At 54.5% G+C, this 18,429-nt stretch overlaps 2 protein-coding genes across 2 annotated transcripts in view; one reads left to right on the top strand and one right to left on the bottom strand.

Annotated features, from left to right (window-relative positions):
• Positions 1-255: 255 nt before the first annotated feature.
• Positions 256-9,822, top strand: Sytl1 (synaptotagmin like 1). Its single transcript, XM_021160832.2, has 15 exons — positions 256-376; positions 1,863-2,091; positions 3,496-3,644; positions 3,874-3,949; positions 4,025-4,070; positions 5,119-5,206; positions 5,429-5,523; positions 5,690-5,803; positions 5,907-6,073; positions 6,336-6,432; positions 6,722-6,880; positions 7,120-7,198; positions 7,300-7,399; positions 9,252-9,457; positions 9,604-9,822. Exons 2-15 carry the CDS (start codon positions 1,901-1,903, stop codon positions 9,741-9,743), a joined length of 1,707 nt encoding a protein of 568 aa, XP_021016491.1. The 5' UTR covers positions 256-376; positions 1,863-1,900; the 3' UTR covers positions 9,744-9,822.
• A 161-nt stretch (positions 9,823-9,983) lies between these two features.
• Positions 9,984-18,429, bottom strand: part of Map3k6 (mitogen-activated protein kinase kinase kinase 6) — a 12,102-nt gene continuing 3,656 nt past the window's right edge. The window contains exons 6-29 of the mRNA XM_021160543.2: positions 17,224-17,330; positions 16,635-16,805; positions 16,415-16,527; positions 15,888-16,047; positions 15,527-15,689; positions 15,337-15,444; positions 15,190-15,239; positions 15,021-15,116; positions 14,817-14,904; positions 14,605-14,738; positions 14,178-14,305; positions 13,794-13,930; positions 13,420-13,525; positions 13,090-13,247; positions 12,787-12,979; positions 12,563-12,701; positions 12,107-12,263; positions 11,812-11,988; positions 11,465-11,570; positions 11,135-11,297; positions 10,937-11,049; positions 10,780-10,853; positions 10,436-10,512; positions 9,984-10,260 (exon numbers count right to left, since the gene is read on the bottom strand). Coding sequence (XP_021016202.1) covers positions 10,170-10,260; positions 10,436-10,512; positions 10,780-10,853; positions 10,937-11,049; positions 11,135-11,297; positions 11,465-11,570; positions 11,812-11,988; positions 12,107-12,263; positions 12,563-12,701; positions 12,787-12,979; positions 13,090-13,247; positions 13,420-13,525; positions 13,794-13,930; positions 14,178-14,305; positions 14,605-14,738; positions 14,817-14,904; positions 15,021-15,116; positions 15,190-15,239; positions 15,337-15,444; positions 15,527-15,689; positions 15,888-16,047; positions 16,415-16,527; positions 16,635-16,805; positions 17,224-17,330 — 3,009 coding nt within the window. The 3' untranslated portion in view covers positions 9,984-10,169. The remainder of the gene's footprint in view (positions 10,261-10,435; positions 10,513-10,779; positions 10,854-10,936; positions 11,050-11,134; positions 11,298-11,464; positions 11,571-11,811; positions 11,989-12,106; positions 12,264-12,562; positions 12,702-12,786; positions 12,980-13,089; positions 13,248-13,419; positions 13,526-13,793; positions 13,931-14,177; positions 14,306-14,604; positions 14,739-14,816; positions 14,905-15,020; positions 15,117-15,189; positions 15,240-15,336; positions 15,445-15,526; positions 15,690-15,887; positions 16,048-16,414; positions 16,528-16,634; positions 16,806-17,223; positions 17,331-18,429) is intronic.

Raw genomic sequence — 18,429 nt, 5'->3', positions numbered from 1 at the left:
ATTCCACAGATGGACCAACCAAGGCCCCGAGCTAGCCCTGTAGGTGAGGTTTGCTTTAGTTCCTGGGTAAGTCTGGTACATATAGTACAGTCAGGCCCAACCACAGGGGCCCACAAAACTGGCCCTGGGTTCTCTGACAGCTGTCATGGGTGCACCCAGTGCACCCTGAGGAGCTGCAGTCCAGGCCCGGTTTTGCACCAGGCCCTGCTGAGGTGTCTCCTCCTCCTCCTCCTCCTCCTCCTCCACCTCCTCGGGACTGGGGCAGCAGCTGCTGGGCGAGTCAGCTTTAGTCCCCACAGCCTTTCTAGTCTCTGAACTGTCTTCCTGGAGAGCTGGAGTCGCCTTTGAAGTTGTCTTCCCTACTGGACCCTTACAGGTAACACACCCAGTGGTCTAAGGGACAGGCACTGCCACCTGGTGTCCTGACCACATTCTGGTACCTCAGGAGTTTGGGCGGAGTGGGGGTGAGGTGTAAGCAAGATTATGACTCTGGCCTGCCCAGATACACATACTAACTTTCAATCACTAAAGGGTCCCTGTCCCACAGTGTTAGTACAGGGCAAGGGACACCTGATGCTTAATCTACCTCTGAAAGAGATACAACTTGAGGTAGAGAGATCCTGGCCTTGTATAGGCCCACAGCCCAGACCAAGCCAACCTGTAAGACAAAGCCAGGCAGTTTTGCCAAATGTCTTCCACCTTCACTCCCATATCTGGTGGTCCCCGGGGGTACTAACGTACACACCACAAGCCAGCCAGCCTGGGCTGGCTGACCACACAGGAAGAAATGCACATACCCACACGGCACTGGCTCCCAGCAAGTCACTGCCCACAGCAGCGACACTCCTGTAAGACTCTGTAGTATCATAAGGCGACACAGCACTCAGGGACAGATGCTCTGTTTTACCTTGGCTTGCAGACATGTCTACTAACGCAGCAGGACAACAGGACACGGCGATGCTCATACACCCCGCCATAGAAAAGTCCCAAGCTAGCTTGATACCAGCACCTCAAGTACAGTAGTTCAGAGAAAGTCACGAGAGAGAGAAAGGGCTGGTGGGGAGGAATCTCAGGCAGGTAGCCTCAGTGGAACTGGGTGCTACAGGAGTCGGGGGAGGAAGTTGGGGTGAGGGTTGGGGAGGAGGTTGCCTCAGACAGGAAGGCCAAATGGGCCAGGGCAGGGTGGAGGGAGGCAAGGGCAGAGGCAGGCTGGGTAGAGGATAAACATGAGCGGTGGAGAGGGCTGTGCATGCATCCACATGTTTATGCAGGTATATTTTTGCATTTTATTAAGACTCAGGTTATGTTGTGTGCAAAATATTGGCTTTGAGGGGAGTGAGCTATCCTGAGTTTCTAGTAGTATGCAGCAGGTTAGACGGGTAGTGTGTGAGGAGATCCAGAGAGACCTGTGGATACGCAGGGACTTATTCTTGTATGTGAGTGCATACTTGTCCTCAAAGTGGGCATACTTCGTGCAGGTTTATGGGCATACTGTGCGCAGGGTTAAGAATTACTGTGCTGCACAGCTCTTGGGCATAGGTCTCTGGGTATGTGTGCACAGTCCCTTCGTGGGGGTGTGCGTGCATGTAACTGTCTTTGTCTAGGTATCTGGAATGTGTGTAGAACAGTGGGTACGTGTATCAGTGTGTACTGTCTTGCAATACTCTGACATTCATCCTTAGGAGCATGCGCATATGTGCATCTCTTGCAGTGCATCACTTACACCCCACCTCACCTTGACCTGGCCTTCCTTTGCTTGGTCTTTATTACTCCTGCATACGCTTGGGAGACAGTCGACAGCTGGCTTCAGGATGTGAGCTGCACATTTGAGAGATACCAATCAGCCCTTGGTTTATCCACAGGAAGCTACATATGCCCAGCTGGGGCACAACCCCAGCTGATGCCCCAGAGAGGCCACCCATCTCAGGAGAGGCTTTGGGCCCTGCCCTCCCTCCCCATGGCACATGGACCAGGATCTGAAGCTGAGGGGTTGCTGGACCTCAGCTTCCTGACAGAGGAGGAACAGGAGGCCATCTCTGATGTCCTCAAACGAGATGCCCACCTGCGCCAGCTGGAGGAAGGGCGGGTCAGGTGAGACGGGACAGCCATCAGATAGAAGGAAGGGATTCAGGGTCCTTGGATGCTGGTGGTTGGGTCTGGGTGGTTCTTGGCGCTACCTTTTGGTCTCCATTGACCTTGGCTAGCTCAGAGCTCTTCACTTCTCTCAAACCTGTGACAGGTCCCTCCCTAGCCTCCCTGTCTTTGGGTTTTTCTACTCTGTCCGCCACCTTGGGACAGGATACTTTGTTGGACAGATACTGCCTGTCCTTAGTACTACCCTTCTGGACTCTCCCTCAGCCCTTAGAACCTAGTGTCAAAGCCTTTAAGTGTGCCCATAGGTCACCCTGATCGGTTCCTGGCAGCTCCCAGATATACATAAACCTGCTATAGCCACGAGAGTGTCCCCTAATCCCTGAATACTTTTGACTTCCAAGACGAAGATATTTCGTCTCCCCAGAGGAGCAGAAGTGGCAGAGGACCTCAAGAGTGACAGCTGTGTAACCTTGGGCAGCTACTTTGACCTTGAACCTCCCCTTTCTCCCCTGAAACATCAGCTAAGGGGTCAGGGAGATGGTTCCGTGGGTAAAACGCTTGCTGCATAGGCTTGAGAAATGGAGTTCATATCTCCAGCACCCACATAAATGCCAGGGGTAAAGTGGCCCACTCACTGCCCCAGCACTCCGGCAATGGTGCTAGGGAATTGCTGGAGCAAGCTGGCTAGCTAGACTCACGAAAGCACTGAGTTTGGAGCTTAAGTGAGAGACCTTGCCTCAGTATATAGGATGGAGAGAGCTGAAGATGAGCAAGTTCAGTCTCTGACCTCCACATGCGTGTGACCACATACATGGGAGCATACAGGCATGCATACCATGCACACGTGACACGTAACGTGCAAAATAAACTATCAGGCATGGCCCACGATAACCACTTGATGAACAGCGATTACTATGCTGCTCAACCTGGAGAATCCCAAGTTATTCCTTCAAGAAATGGTTCACTGGGCTGGAGAGATGGCTCAGCGGTTAAGAGCACTGACTGCTCTTCCGAAGGTTCTAAGTTCAAATCCCAGCAACCACAGGTTGGCTCCCAACCACCCATAATAAGATCTGATCCCATCTTCTGGTGTGTCTGAAGATATAGTAAATAAATCTTAAAAAAAAAAAAAAAAGAAGAAGAAGAAGAAGAAAAAATGGTACACATGTCAGCGCCTCTGGGGAGTCTTCCTGGATTCATCCCCACAGAGCCCTTCCCTCCATCACTCAGCTTGTCCAGTCTGGATTCTGTCTCCTGATCCTGTCTCCTTAGTAGTTTGAGTGGCTCCCGGACAAGGGTCCAGTGTGATTTGCTGTTGACTCCCTGGTCCTCGGTCCAGAGCAGGTACCAGGAATGTTGGTTAGTTGAGTTGTGACAGCTGTGTCCTCTACTGTCATCTAGCAAGCTCCGGGCCTCCCTGGCAGACCCCTGGCAGCTGAAGATTCTGACAGGGGACTGGTTCCAAGAAGCCCGTTCCCAGAGGCACCATCACGCCCATTTTGGTTCTGACCTCGTCCGGGCTTCTATCCGAAGGAAGAAGAGCCCGAAGGGTGAGAGGAGACCCTAAGGCAGGGAGGGCGAGCCCGGGAAACCAAGGGAGCAGATCATAAATGGGCAGGACTGGGGTCAAGTCCTGGCTGCCCCCATACCGAATGTCTGAGTGGCCCTGCCTGTCTGCGGGCTCTAGGAGGTGGAAGGGCATCTATGTATCGTGTGGGTCATGGCCAGTATGGGGCTTCCTGAGAACGCAGGCTCACAGAATCTCTCACCTGAGCCCAGGGGACCAGGCTCTGGGGAGTGATGGTGAAGCAGAGGCTGCTGGGGAAGACACCATTGAAGGAGAGCCGGAGTCCAGGTGAGGAGGCAGCACATAGAGGAGCGGGGGATGGGCAGCTGCCCAGCCCTGAAAACTCTGGCTCCCTCCTTCCAGGGTCTCCATAGAGGTGGCAGCTCCAGAGAGAAACACTGAGACCCAAGTGAGTACCCAGAGACTCAGTTAATAGCAAGGGCACTGTGGTTCCGAATGGGGGTGAATGTGCTGGTGAAGGAACCCCGCTACGCTACGGGGATCAGGAGACCTGGACAAGTCTCTTCTGTCCCTGGGCTTCACCAGCTTCTTGCTCAACCTGCACCTAGCTGGCATTTGTAATTCCAGCTCATAAGAATAAGGATGTAGAGGCTGGAGAGATGGCTCAGTGGGGAAAGAGTACTAACTGCTCTTCCGAAGGTCCTGAGTTCAATTCCCAGCAACCACATGGTGGCTCACAACCATCTGTAGTGGGATCCGATGCTCTCTTTTGGTGTGTTGTACTTACATAAAACAAATAAGTCTAAATAAACAACAAAACCAAAGAATAAGGATACACGCAGGGCCTGGTCATGGGGCGGGTTGCCCCTTTAATCCCAGCACTTGGGAGGCAGAGACAGGTGGATCTCTGTGAGTTTGAGGCCAGCCTCCAATTTTTAACAACTCTAGAGTTTCAGAAAGCCAGGGCTACACAGGGAACCCTGCCCTACGCCGCCTTGAAAAACAAACACAAAGGATGTAGCTCAGTTGATAGAGTGTTGGCTTAACACGCATGACGCTCTAGGTTTGGTCCCCAGCCACCACATAAACCCGGCATGGTGGTGAACACCTTCGATCCTGCTTCTCAGGAGGTAGAAACAGGAGTCCAAGGTCATTGTCAACCACACACAAGGTGTGACGCCAGCTTACTACCAAAAAAAAAAAAAAAGGTGGGGTTGGACTGAGGCAGGTGAGGCCAGGGACTCAGATGTTGGGGCCCCCACCAGCTGAGCCTAGGAGTCAGGCAGGCCCGGCAGGAGAGACAGGCCTGGGATGCCAGGGTGTGAAGTACAGGCTTGACTGGTCCTGCAGCTGGTAGGTAGCCCTGCCCTGAGGCAGCCCTACTCCAACACCGAGTGAGGTGAGCAGGCTGGAGTCTTTGACCTCTGACCCCAGCATAACCCTTGGTCCCTTTCTCATTAACCCCCACCGTGACCTCTACCCTCTGCTTTCCTCAGGGGCCAGATTTGTCCTCACCATATGTACCCTCAAAGGCTTCCGAAGGTCAGGAGGAGGAGCCCCAGGACCAGGAAGATGAGCTGCAGGGTAAGCTGGGGAACCTAAGAGGTTGAGGGGATCAGAGGCCATTTTTAACGACCTCCCCCACAACCATCTTGTCCACCTTCCTCTTCTTCCTGGGACCCCGACTTGGCCTTCGGGGACAACTCTAGTTCACCCCTGGGGCCTGAAGCTGACAGGTGAACCCTCCAGATTTGCTTAGGGACAGATAGGAGAGGGGCTCTTTCAGCAACTTGTACCCCATTCCAGCCCCTGGCGAAGGGGGTGTGCAGGTGGCAGAGGCGGACCCAGAGCTGGATCCTGAGCCGAAGGCGGAGCAGGAGTCCCGGCCAACTCCAGCCCAGGTAGGCGGGAGTAGCCAGTGGCTGTTCTCAAGACCGGGAGCGGATTCCAGACTGAGAGTGTACCTGCCCTGGGGGTGGGAACCGTCGGTGAATGACCCCCTACCCCCACTCCCCTGCAAGGTCCAGGGAAGTAAGAGGGCGCCCCTGTCGCTTCTCCCCTCTCCAGTCCAAAGCAACCTCCAAGATCCTGGAGAATGGAGAAGAGGCCCCGGGGCTCGGCCCCTCTCTTGACCGCATGCTCAGCAGCAGCTCCTCTGTGTCCAGCCTCAATTCCTCTACGGTGAAGAGCTAGGGAGGGGCTGGGAGCAGGGAGAGCCCAGGCAAACCCCATTGTAGGAAGCTTCCCTAAGGGGACCCTGATCATCCACTCGCCCCGCCCACAGCTGAGCGGCAGCCTGATGAGCCTATCCGGGGAGGCAGAGGCAGGCACGGTGCAGGTGCGAGGCTCGGTGCTCTTCTCGCTGCGCTATGAGCCTGGAACCTCTGAGCTGCGAGTACAGGTGATCCAGTGCCAGGGCCTGGCTGCTGCCCGGCGACGCCGCTCTGATCCGTGAGTGCCTACGTCACAGGTGGGCTGCAGGGGGCCTGAGCGGCGGGGCTCCATCACCCAGCCTACCACTTAACTGCTTCCGGGCTCAGTTTTCTCTTCTTCAAAATGGGCGCAACAATATGATTGGGAGGTGTCTTAAATTGGATACCTGTTAATTAACATTCACCCGGGCGCTGTGTTCTGGATGGTGACTAGGGAAGACCCCAGAGCTGGACAAAGCTCTGGAAGGGCCTTACCTCCAGCCTTCACATCCCTTGCCCAGCTACGTGAAAAGCTACCTCCTCCCGGATAAGCAGAGCAAGCGCAAGACTTCAGTGAAGAAACGGAATCTGAACCCGATCTTCAATGAGACTCTGCGGGTGAGGCATCAAGGGTTTTGTCATCCCTGCAAATGAACAGGGTACCATTTTCAGTGGGGTGAGTGGCAGAGGCTGCCAGGTTACTTAATTTCCCTGACGGCCCCAGGAGAGTAATGCCAAGACAGCTAGTGGTTAGCGCAATCCGAAGCCCCACAACTTGTGCTAGGACCCCAGTTAACCCTGCCTCAGGAGTCCATCCTGGAAAGGAACCTGGGGAGACCATCTCCGGCTAACAGGTGAGCCACAGCGACGCCAGGGCATGCCTCTGAAACTCACCTCCTGTCCCCAGCACTCTGTCCAGCAGGCTGATCTCCCAGGCCGCGTGCTGAGCCTGTCCGTGTGGCACCGCGAAAGTCTGGGTCGTAACATCTTTCTGGGAGAAGTAGAAGTGCCCCTAGACACGTGGAACTGGGACTCTGAGGCTACCTGGCTCCCCCTGCAGCCTCGGGTAAGGGCTGGTGTGCAGTCACTGATATTCCCACAGGCCCACTGGACCAAACACCCAACGGACCGGTTTGCAGAGCCTCACTTAGCCTCATACTGATACCATTAGGCCAGGCTTGCCAGCCAGGGCACCTCTTCTGGGGAGCATTGCCATTGGACTCCTCAGTAGAGGCCCTGTCCCCAACACCCTTCTCACATATGATCCTGTTTCTCTCCTGACACACCCACTCCCCGCCTTTTCAGGTTCCTCCATCTCCAGATGAGCTTCCCAGCCGTGGACTGCTGTCTCTGTCCCTTAAGTATGTCCCTGCCGGCTCAGAGGGTAAGTGACTGCCAAGTGAGAGCTTAAGTTGGACTGGCCCCGAGAGGTGGGAGACCCACCTGCTCTGTGAGGTGGTAGTCTGAACTGGAGTGTCCCCACAGGAGGAGGACAGCCTCAGAGTGGGGAGTTACACTTCTGGGTAAAGGAAGCTCAGAGCCTCATACCACTGCGACCAGGATCCCTGGACACTTACATTCAATGGTGAGAGGCCGCCTAAGGCATCAGTCTCTTCTGCTCTTGACCTCTGACCCACCTGTCCCCCCAACCAAGATTAGCGTGGCAGAGGTGATGAGCCAGGCAGGGGATTGGAGTTGGGGGCTGGGGCTGGGTATCCGTTGGTGGAGTTGCTGGCTTATCATGAAAGAGGCTCTGGGTTGATCCCTGACAACCTACATAAACTAGGATTGGAGGCGGGAGGATCAGTTCAAGGTCATTAAGGTTACATGAGATACACAAGATCCCTGTCTCAAAATAAAAGCTTAGGCTAGGCACAGTGGCCTGTTTTTGTTTTTGTTTTGTTTTGTTTTGTTTTCCCGAGACAGGGTTTCTCTGTGTAGCCCTGACTGTCCTGGAACTCACTCTGTGGACCAGGCTGGCCTCGAACTCAGAAATCTACCTGCCTCTGCCTCCCGAGTGCTGGGATTAAAGACATGCGTCACCACTGCCTGGTGGTGGCGTGCATTTTTAGTCCCAGCACTGGGGAGGCAAAGGCAGGTGTGTCTCTGAGTTCCAGGCCAGCCTGGTCTACATTGCTAGTTCCAGGTCAGCCCAAGCTACATAGTGCAGAAGCCACAGAGGAGACCTTGTGTAACAACAAAATCTGAGTCGGGGAACTAAGGGGCTCTATGTGGTTAGGGTTTCTATTACTTTGATGAAACACCACGAACAGAAAGCAGGGTGGGGAGGAAAGGGTTCTACAGTTCCACACTGTAGTCCATCACTGAAGGAAGCCAGGGCAGGAACTCAAACAGGGACTCAAGCAGGAACCTGAAGGCAGGAGCTGATGCAGAAGCCACAGAGGAGGGCTGCTCTCCAAGGCTTGCTTAGCCTTGCTCAATCAGTACTTAATGAAATGCTCTACAGGCTTGGCCACAACACGACCCATCTTACGGAGGCATTTGCTTAGCTTATTCGCTCCTCTCAGAGGACTCTAGCTCAGTGGTTCTCAACCTGTGGGTGGCAAACATCAGATATTTACAGTACAAGTCATAACAGTAACAAAATTACAGTTACAAAGTAGCAATGAAATAATTTCATGGTTGGGGGGGGGTCACCACAACATGAGGAACTGTCTTAAAGGACCACAGCCTTAGGGAGGTTCCACTGCTCAAGTTTGTGTCAAGTTGACATTAGCCAGCATAGGCTGCAGTCTGCGGAGGCTGTGCACCTACTATGCGCACTATGATGCAAAGGCCACAAGGGTCCTCCTTGGAACTCTTGGAGGGACAAGCTATGGGGCTTGGCTCTGAACTTGTGAGTCAATGGTTGGTGATGGTAGTTGTCTTTTAACATGCTGGGGACTGACCGTAATGCTTCAGTCACCCTAAAGTTCTACCACTAAGCTACACCCCAGCTCTGTGGTTTTCAAAGTAAGTCTTTACAGAACCTCTAAAAGTGTTTCTGGGTGCTTCAGGTGTTGTTACCTCACCCTCCAGAGTGAAACAGAGTAGAGCGCTCTGAGTGGGGCTCCCGTCCTGGCTTCCTTTCTGTTACTCTATATCAGAGTAATATTATTCTACTCTGCAGAGTGGTCAGGGCTTTGGAAACTAAAGGGGAGGGCAGGGAATACTGAAGGTTATTGGGCCAGAAAATAGCAGAATTGCATTTCAGAGACTTCTCTCTAGAATCCTGCGAACAGTTATCAGCTTCAAGTAGGAAGCCTTAAGAAAAGATTGGTGTAAGAGGGCTAGAGACCTGATCTCAGGCCGGGGCCAGGGAAAGGCCAGGGAACACGGCCATATGAAAGGACAGGACATGGTATCTGGCTGGCTCAGGGAGGGAGTGTCAGGGGGTGATTGCCTAAGACCAGCCCTCCTTTATTACCCTGTCGCAGCTCAGTGCTGCCTGATGACAGTCGGGCCAGCCGCCAACGCACAAGAGTGGTTCGAAGAAGTCTCAGCCCTGTGTTCAACCACACCATGGTTTATGATGGCTTCGGGCCTGCTGACCTACGCCAGGCCTGTGCCGAGCTCTCCCTGTGGGACCATGGGGCCCTGGCCAGTCGCCAGCTGGGGGGCACACGCCTCAGCCTTGGTACCGGTGAGCAGAGCAGGCCCTTGAGGGGAGCCAAGCTGGGAGGTTCGGGATGCTTGGGCACAATGCATAATCTGGGACCAGAAAGTTGCTCTTGGGACCCGAGGTCTCCAAGGTAACAGTAGCCTCCACTTTGGCTCACCCACATCCAGGCAGTAGTTATGGGCTTCAGGTGCCCTGGATGGATTCCACACCGGAGGAGAAGCAGCTGTGGCAGACACTCCTGGAGCGGCCCTGTGAGTGGGTGGATGGCCTTCTGCCCCTCAGAACCAACCTGGTCCCCAGGGCATAGCCTTGTCAAACCCCTCTGTGGACCCCCACCTAAAGCACACCCATGGCCGGAATCAATAAAGTCTGTTTACAGAGCTACTGACTGTTTAACTGGGTATGAAGTCTGGGTAGTAAGGCATTAGCTTGAAAGAGCCCAGGAAATGAAAAAGGGTCACTCAGACATGGAGACCTCAAGGGGCTTTTCATGGACGCTCCCCATTCCCCCCCCCCAACACCCTTCTGAAGTTGCCAAGACAAGCATGGTAACAAGTGTTCTGTTTAATAGTCTATGATTGTATGTAGTGTCCTTTGGGTGCCTCCCTAGTCAGTTCTACCCATTGGGGTTGGGCCTGGTCCCTGTAGTTGCTCCTGGGTTCTAGGACAGGTGTGACCAAAGCTGTTTGTGTCTTCTCTGTTCATCCATCCATGTCTATGTCCTTTGATGTCATCACTCAGCGTCCCGGAGTCCTGGGGTGACCGATGTGGCTCCTGCTCGCTGTGCCAAAATGGCTCTCCAAATTCGGCATACCATCCCTCCCCTGGGGACATCAGGGATCAATGTAATTCAGCCAGAAGGCAGCCCATGCTCTCTCTTTAGGAACCATTATGGTTTTCAGGGAGGAATCAAAGGCAGGCCAGACCCACAGGGCAGGGGATGTCCTGATATTGCTAGCAGGTGCTATATGACTCATCCCTAGAAGGCCCAAGACATACCTGATTCTGGTGTAGACTAGATCATCTTGAGTGGCACAGGTGAGCAGGGTTTGAAGGGTGAAGCTATGACTCAGGAGCTGGTTATGAACCGAGAACCACAGAAACAGGGTAAGATCAAGCTGCACAGAAATACAACTAGAAACTCGGGTTCTTGCTTCTAACAGAACTCTCAGGCAGGCGGCCCCCTTGTGGCCTGAGTTTCCCCATCCCTATAATGAGAGGTGCATACTAAGGGTTCTTCCAGTATTGAGCATCTTTGCAGCAGTGAGAAAATTTGAATAGCTGGAAGACAGAGGAGATGCCTTTGGTGGGTGGGTGGCGGGAGCCAGCTCACACTCACTCACCGTTTGGATAGTGGCTGGATCTACACTCAGTTCCTGTAGCCACCGCACCAGGTTCTGGTCCTTCGGGAGAGTGGCTGTCAAAAAGGCAGGTGATGAGGGAGGGCAAAGGTGTTCTCTGTGGCCATACCTTCACCATTTCCCAGTCAAGTCGGCTCACCTGGGGTCTCTGAAGCTGGGGCATACTTCCTGGTCTCTGCATGCACCCGATTCAGGGCCTGTTGCACCAGGGCCTGGCACTCACGTTCCTTCTCAGCCAGAAGGTCCCGAAGCCTGTGGGAAGGTAGGGGTGGTAGAATGGAAGGGCCTGCAGATTGAAGCCTCTGCAGTATATCCGGGTGATTCCAAAAGGCTTCACCTGTCAGTCTCGGCTCGCAAAAGGCCCAACTGCACCATCAACGATGGGGATCCCTGCTCTGGTGGGAGCTGGCTCTGCAGTGCCTGGCTCTCCTGAGGTTTCTGCTGGGACTCCTCTTTACTCCACTCTTCTGACCTCGGTGAGACCGCTTTCTTCTCCGCCTCTACCAATTTGAGTAGACTGAGCTCCAGGTGGGCGCGGCGCCCGTTTAGGACCCCAGACGGCCAGGGAGAAGGGAGGGCCGCTAACTACCAATTTTATGTTCGCCACGCCCCCAGGGCCACACACCCCGCCCCGGCCGGCCGGCCGGCGGGATCCAACCCCACCTACCCGCGTCCAGCACCGCCAGCGCCGCCCGGACTGCACGGCTGAGCAGCGAGTCCAACACGAACATCCAGTGTGGGCGGATCTGGCGTCTGCGGAGGATCTGCTTCACCTGGGGAGGGAAGGAAGGCGCGGTTGAGACAGTTGAATCTCAAACAGAGGTGGGGCTTGAGTTGCAAAGCCCTAGAAAGTCGGCTGCAGTCTAAAAGAGGTGGGCGGACTTGGGGTCAAGGGTGGGACGGGGAAGCCAGGACTGGACATGCGTCTTCCTGGAAGTCATAGAATCCTGGAACATCAAGATCTTGCTCACGGCCTGTTACTGCACAGCCCTAACTTCGAGATAGCTTCCTCACCGCATCTGGAAAGGCGAAGAGCGGCCCCTTCAAAAGCGCAGGGCCCAGGCTTTGGGCCCGCAGCTGAGCTTGCAGGGCCCGCAGCTCCTGGGCCAGCTGCCGGCGGTTAGGAGTGTGGATTTGTGCCCCAAGGCACCGAAGCAGAAGTTCCACATGATTCTTGCTGAGTCGAGAATCCTAAAAAGAGGGGACGTCCGTGGATGTTCGCATCCGCAGTCGACAGAGATGCTCGCCGGTGGACTATAAATCCTTATCCCAGCTCAACCACCAGGGGGCGCTGGGGCGGGCCGCCCACCTGTTCCTGTTCCAGGAGATTCTCTGCTAGTGTGGGCACCTCCTGTTCCAGCACCGCAGCCAGCATGGCCCGGCGCTTGCTCTCCTGGTGCAGCAGACTCAAGCCTGAACTCTCTTCTGGGGACGCGGGTTCCTCGGCAGCGGGCTCCTCGGGCACACTGGGCACAATGAGGGGCATTAGATGGAGGGTGGGCAACGCCGTGCAACCAACCACCGATGTTGCAGGGTTTGAATCTTGGCTCTTTTATGCCTACTTCACGGGGATAATAGAAATTAAGCCCATCTGGGGGTTGGCAGAGTGAATGCCCCCGGCATCTGGGAGAGGGCAGGAGGTAGTAGATACGGTCCTTGGAAGTGGTCAGGGTGTTTGCGACCCAGGGAGGCCTTTTTCTGGAGGAAATTAATACAACGGCAAAAATAGGTGAAGAGAACCCACTCCAGGACCCTAGGCGCTCACCGGAGCTGACTGGTGTCCCCATAACTAAGGCAGCGCTTTGGGGGGCTGGGTGGGTGCTGAGAGGGTGCCTGGGGCCTTGGGAATGTCTGAGACTGTGTGGCTGAGTCAGCTGAAGGACTGGAAGCACCGGAAAGGGCGCCTGAGGGAGGAACAAGCTGTTAGTCTTTTCGCCTCGTCAGCCCCTCTCCCCTTCACTAGGTTGCCCCCCTCCACCCTCATAGCACCTGAGGGCCTGGGAGTATGCCGAGGGGAGCCAGGGCTGCGGCTCCTCTTCCCTGGCTGAAGGAAGGAGTCTCCCAGCAGCTCTTGGGCACTGGCTCGGAGGCGGGGATCCGGCTCAAAAGTTCGGAGGAGGAAGGCTTGGGCCTCAGCTGACAGGGAACCGGGCACGGGTGGATGTACCTTGTACATGCCCACCTGCGGAGGTGGGGCAGATAGGATAGATAACCCCACGATCAGATCAGAGGTGCTGAAGGCCCCATCTAGCTCCGCCCACCCTCCGTAGGCCACACCCCAGAGAGACTCGCCTGAAACATCGCAGCCTGAGGGCTCCCTAGTTCATGGAAGGGCGGTCGACCTGTGGCCATCTCGATTACAGTGCAGCCCAGAGACCAGATGTCAGCTGCCTTCCCATATCCTCGCGGGCCCTGGTCGATGATTTCTGGGGCCATATACTGCAGAGTCCCTAGACCACGAATAGAACAACGATGCAGGGTAGGCTTCCATGTCTCCATCATCCACTGGCCATCTGCACACCTAGGCCCTGTCACCTGCCAAGCTTCCATCCTTCATGCTAGGCTGTATGGCGTTCAACCATCAGGAGGGTTCTGGCCTGACGCTATATCGTCATCCATTACCTGTGAAAGTCTCCGTGCACGGTGTGATGCCTGCTAGCCGCTTAGAGGTGCCAAAGTCAGAAATCTTGAGCAGCCCGCTGAAGGTGTTGATCAGAACATTGTCTCCCTGATTGAAGAGGACACTGGGATTGGGCTCTGCTATAAACCAGACCCCCCCCATCCCGAGACCCCCAAATCTCCTGATATTACATCCTGAGCCTCTATGAGTATATAGGAGCTCGTGTCTGATCTTCCACAGACGTGACTTTTTCGCCTTTAAGGGACCTCTTTGATAGGTCCCCCACCCTCTGCAAAGGTGTGCTCTCTCCGGCCATTACTGCCAGCTTCAGTTTGGTACTGTGTCTCCACACACCCGGAGCAGCCACAGGGCTGACCTTGATATCTCTGTGAACGATGCGGTTCTCATGGAGGTAGCTGAGTCCTTGTAGGATCTGACGTGTATAGAAGCTAATAGTGCTCTCGTTGTCCTTTAGGGGTCCCCACACTGACCTAAGCAAGGAGGACAGGCTGCCTGGGCAGAGACAAACCAAGTTTATAATTGATGTCTGCTTACTCTACCTACCTACCTCTGATCAAAGCCCAAACACACCCATTCCCATGACCCAGTCTTCCATCACCCAGTGAGCCCTGTCAGCTAATTCTAGGTGACACCCACACACGCTAGAGTTCATTTCCCCTCAGGGTTTGCCACCCTGGTCTGGCTCCATTCCCACACCCCACACCTCAGGTTTCACTCCCCTCCCACTCAGGGCTGGTACCTCCAGGCACTTCCTCCATGAAGATCTTGAGGTAGCCGTCCTGGCTGGCTGAGCCCAGATAACGCACAATATTCTTATGACGAAGTCGTTTGTGAAGAGCGATCTCTTCATGCAGAGGCTGAGAGAATCTGGGAGTGTCGAGGAGAGAGCAATGGGTAGATGTGAGCAGAGATAACCTCCCACGGTCCTGTACCATGAGACCATGCCCCCAGATCCAACACCCCCGCCCGCAGACCTCTCTTATCTACTATAAGGGCCACCACCCCTAGTTCAGCCATTAAACAGCTCTTTCCATGCCCACAATCAGTCAGTCCTCACATTTCCTCAACAGACAGACAGACAGACACACACACACACACACACATGCTTACCCTGTTTGCATCTACCCTCCCGAGCCCCCAGACCTTTGTCAACCAATACACCCCACCTGCTATCTCTCTCTGGGATCTCCTTGATGGCGATTCGTACCCTCGTGTGCCTGTCTCGGCCAGCATACACCACCCCATACGTGCCTCTGCCCAGCACCAGCCGCTCACCCGTCTCCGAGTATTCATAATCAAACTGTGGAACCCAGAGCACACATTTAGCAGGGACCCTTCACCCCTCGCTCTCCTCCAACCCCCATTTCTGCAGCCTCACCTCCAGCACCTCCCTTGCGCCTTCTGCCTCCTCAGTAGGCACCGAGGAATCTGGATTCATCACCAAGACCTGAATTAGGCCACAGAACCTGAAGAGGGGAAAACAGCTGGAAGGGGCGATCTGGCCAGGAACCATCCCCCAGGAGCACCTGGTCCGTTCCGTCCCCTGGGCATCCCAGCCCCAACTCAGAATGGTTGAGCACACCGCTGGCAGCGCTCCACACTGGGAAAGCACAACTGGATGTCCTGGGCCGGAGGAAGTGCGTACAGGAAGCAGCAGCGCTGGTCCAGCTTGGAGGTGCTAGGGAAGAAAAGAGGTCACTGAATGCCAGGCTTGGTGGCACAGGAGCTTGCCGGAAGGTTCAGCCTCTCACCTGATCCCACAGATGGAGGTGACTGGGAAGGTCCAGCTGGAAGGATCCTCCTGTGAGAAGAAAGGGGTGGAGGTTGTGGAGGCGCTGGGACTAGAGAGGATAGGAGAAAGAAATGCGGATCAGTGAGTAATGGGTCTCAAAGCTCACCTGAGTCTCTGGCTCCAGCAAACTTAGGGTCACTGCGCTCATGGGGTCTGTTCCCTGAATCTCAAGCCTGGCAGGCAGCAGGACCTTGTTTATCTCCAGCACCAGTACCTGTAAGCAGTAGCGGGGAAAGGGATCGGTCATAATGTGCATGTCCCTGGGCCCCTGGGTCCTTAGGCCCCACTGCCCTCACCAGGCACTGGTCCTCCTGAGGAGGAGCCATCTTGAAAGGCTGGCAGGATTGTAGCAGGAAGTGGAGCCAGAAGTGAGCTCGAAGCGGGGGTCCTCCCGAGGGCTCTGGTGTGGGTCTGAAATGCTGGTACAGTAGGAAAGTCTCCATCACGGAGACCAAGTACCTAAATGCACAGACAGCCTTGGCCTCAGCTCAGCCTAGGAGCCGGCTGCATATAGTCAGGATACGGGCATCACATACCACGAACAGAGGGGAACACGGGCACTGTCTATCTATCGTAGTGATGTCAAAGTACTGAGGTCATGGCTTGGGGAGGGGTGCCAACGGGCATGGGTGCAGGGCTGAAGAAGGGGCTGCCTACCATATGGGGGCATTAAGCTTGTACAGTTGCTCTGCAGCCAGCACCACCTGGATGGGGTCGTTGGCAAGAATCTGGGCTCCCAGGTAGAATCCCACATCCCAGTAGTACTGCATCTTCTCCACACAGCCTTTGCGGGCTAGCAGGCAGCCCAGCTTCATGCCTGGGGGAGGGTGGTGTGGGCTCAATTGAGTGTAGGTCCCAGAGTGAGTAAGGCTCAAGTGTGGGTCCCACTGTGGCCCTCACGCACAGGAGTGTGGATATGAATGTAGATCTGGTAGGTGTGGCAAGATCTCGGCACTAAGAGCCTAGCACAGGGGAGAGCTAGGGCACAAATAGATGTGGGATAAAGTGTGACAACCGGAAGTGTGGGCTTGGGAAGAGAGGCATTCAAAGGCTCCTGAGACCTCAGACCTCAGGCACCGATCAGTCTCGAAGCCCACTTTGAGTCAGTGCTTTTTCCCGCCCAGGGCCCTTTCCTTGCCCTCTGGAGCCTGTGCAGGGTGCCGTGGGCTAACAGCAGGCCTCACCAATCAGCCGGAGCTCCTCAGAGTCTTCAAAATGCTGCCCGGCTGCAATGAGGAGAACAGCTGCGTTGATGCCTGAGTGCAGGCTGGGCTCCACATCAAACGCCTTGCGGTACCTGGAGTCGGGTCGGGCAGGGGATGCCAGGCTGAATGGATGCCCGCAACCCCACCCTTCAGCCCCATCGCTAAGCCCTCTCTCTACACACGCTCTTATGTGAATTACCAGTGATAGGCCTGCTCCAGGTGCCCGGCATTTTGGAAGCCAGAGCTGAAGAACATGTCCTTGTAGATACGACCACACATGCAGTACAGATCCGGAGCCACGGGACCTTCATACTTCACCAATGGCAGCAGGACAGCCAGGGCTTTCTCCCGGTCCCCAGGCCTGTTCCTCCTAAGGCAGAGGAGCATTCACTGAAGACTTGTCTGATGGCTCTGACCCACCCAGTCCTGGGACCCAATAGACTATAAACGGAAGGGACCCTTCTGGGGTCTTACTATTAATGAGCCTCAAATTAACACTAACCCCGGGAAGCATTGATCTCTAGAATTAGTGACTCCAGATGGAAGGGATTTCTAGTTGCAACCAACTCTAAGGAGTAGCGACCTTGGACAGCTATGACCCTATCAAGGGGATCCCACCTCCTCTGTCCCCACCATGCATCCTTAGCCCAGACCAACAGGAACCTTGTGACATTAGGACCCAGGTTAGCAAGATACCCGAGGAGCAGTGGTTCCAGACTGCAGCGCTCTTGCTCGGCAGGTCACAGAGACTTCCAAGACTCTGACCCAAGCCATGCCCCACTACCCACCTGTTGAGGGCAAATGTGTAGTGAAAGCAGACATTGTGCTGTTCAGCCACATCACAGGTGGGCAAAGCCTGCAGCGTCTCCACCAGCTCAATGATGGCCGAGTAGTCCTGTGGGAGACAACGTGCAGCAACTCAATGAGCCCTTGACAATAGGAAAGATCGGTAGCCCGAGCTGCCCTAGAACTCTCTCTGTAGACCAGGCTGGCCTCAAACTCATAGATCCACCTGCTTCTGCCTCCAGAGTGCTGGGATTAAAGACCCGCACCATCACTGCCAGCAGAAATCACTTTTCTGCTTGTTTTTGAGATGAGGTTTCTCTACATAGCCCTGGGTGTCCTGGAATTCACTCTGTAGACCAGACTACCCTTGAACTCTCAGATGTCTGCCTGCCTCTGCTTACTGAGTGCTGGGATTTAAGGCAGAGGTAACTACTGCCAGTTTGAAGGAAATTTCTACTACCCACAACCTGAAGACTTTGCACACCTCCCTCCGGCCAAGCAGATTTACAGACCACACCTTCCTGGAAAACCCACTATGCATCCCACATTGGGTGTTTCTAACCTCACCAATGCCCTGTGAGGCAATGACCACATCATCCCTCAAAAAGAAGGAAATGTGGGCTGAAGAGATAACTAGCAGCAGTTAAGAGCGCTGGCTGCTCTTCCAGAAGACTGCAGTTCGGGGTCCAGAACTCACAACAGGAAGTTCAAAACCTCTTTTAACTCCAGTCCCAAAAGATCCAACACTCTCTCCTGTCTCCCACAGGTAACTGCACACACAAGGTACAAACCCTAACTCACACACACATATATACACACAATTAAAAAAATAAAATGCATCTTTAAAAACAAACAAACAATAAATCCAGGTGTGGTGGCACATGCCTTTAGTCCAAGGCTTAGAAGGAAGAAACAGGTGGATATGTAGGTCAGCCTGGTCTACATATTGAGTTCCAGGCCAGCCAGGAATGCACAATGAGACCATGTTTAAAAAATAATGATGATGATGAAACAAATAAGAAAATTGAGGCGGGCTGGTGAGATGGCTCAGTGGGTAAGAGCACCCGACTGCTCTTCCAAAGGTCCAGAGTTCAAATCCCAGCAACCACATGGTGGCTAACTACCATCCGTAACGAGATCTGGTGCCCTCTTCTGGAGTGTCTGAAGGCAGCTACAGTGTACTTAAATATAATAAATAAATGAATCTT

Source organism: Mus caroli, chromosome 4 (assembly GCF_900094665.2).
Source record: "Mus caroli chromosome 4, CAROLI_EIJ_v1.1, whole genome shotgun sequence".
Taxonomy (NCBI): Eukaryota; Metazoa; Chordata; class Mammalia; order Rodentia; family Muridae; genus Mus; species Mus caroli.
The sequence above is the reverse complement of the archived record's forward strand: the minus strand, read 5'-3'. Positions and strand labels throughout refer to the sequence as shown.

What these genes read in the sequence shown, in the direction of transcription:
- Sytl1 (XM_021160832.2), top strand. Translation starts at nt 1,901, where the DNA reads ATGCCCCAGAGAGGCCACCCATCTCAGGAGAGGCTTTGGGCCCTGCCC. An exon ending in CCCGGCCAACTCCAGCCCAG is followed by an intron (nt 5,524 to 5,689) that starts GTAGGCGGGAGT and finishes TCCCCTCTCCAG; the next exon opens with TCCAAAGCAACCTCCAAGAT. An exon ending in CTGGACACTTACATTCAATG is followed by an intron (nt 7,400 to 9,251) that starts GTGAGAGGCCGC and finishes ACCCTGTCGCAG; the next exon opens with CTCAGTGCTGCCTGATGACA.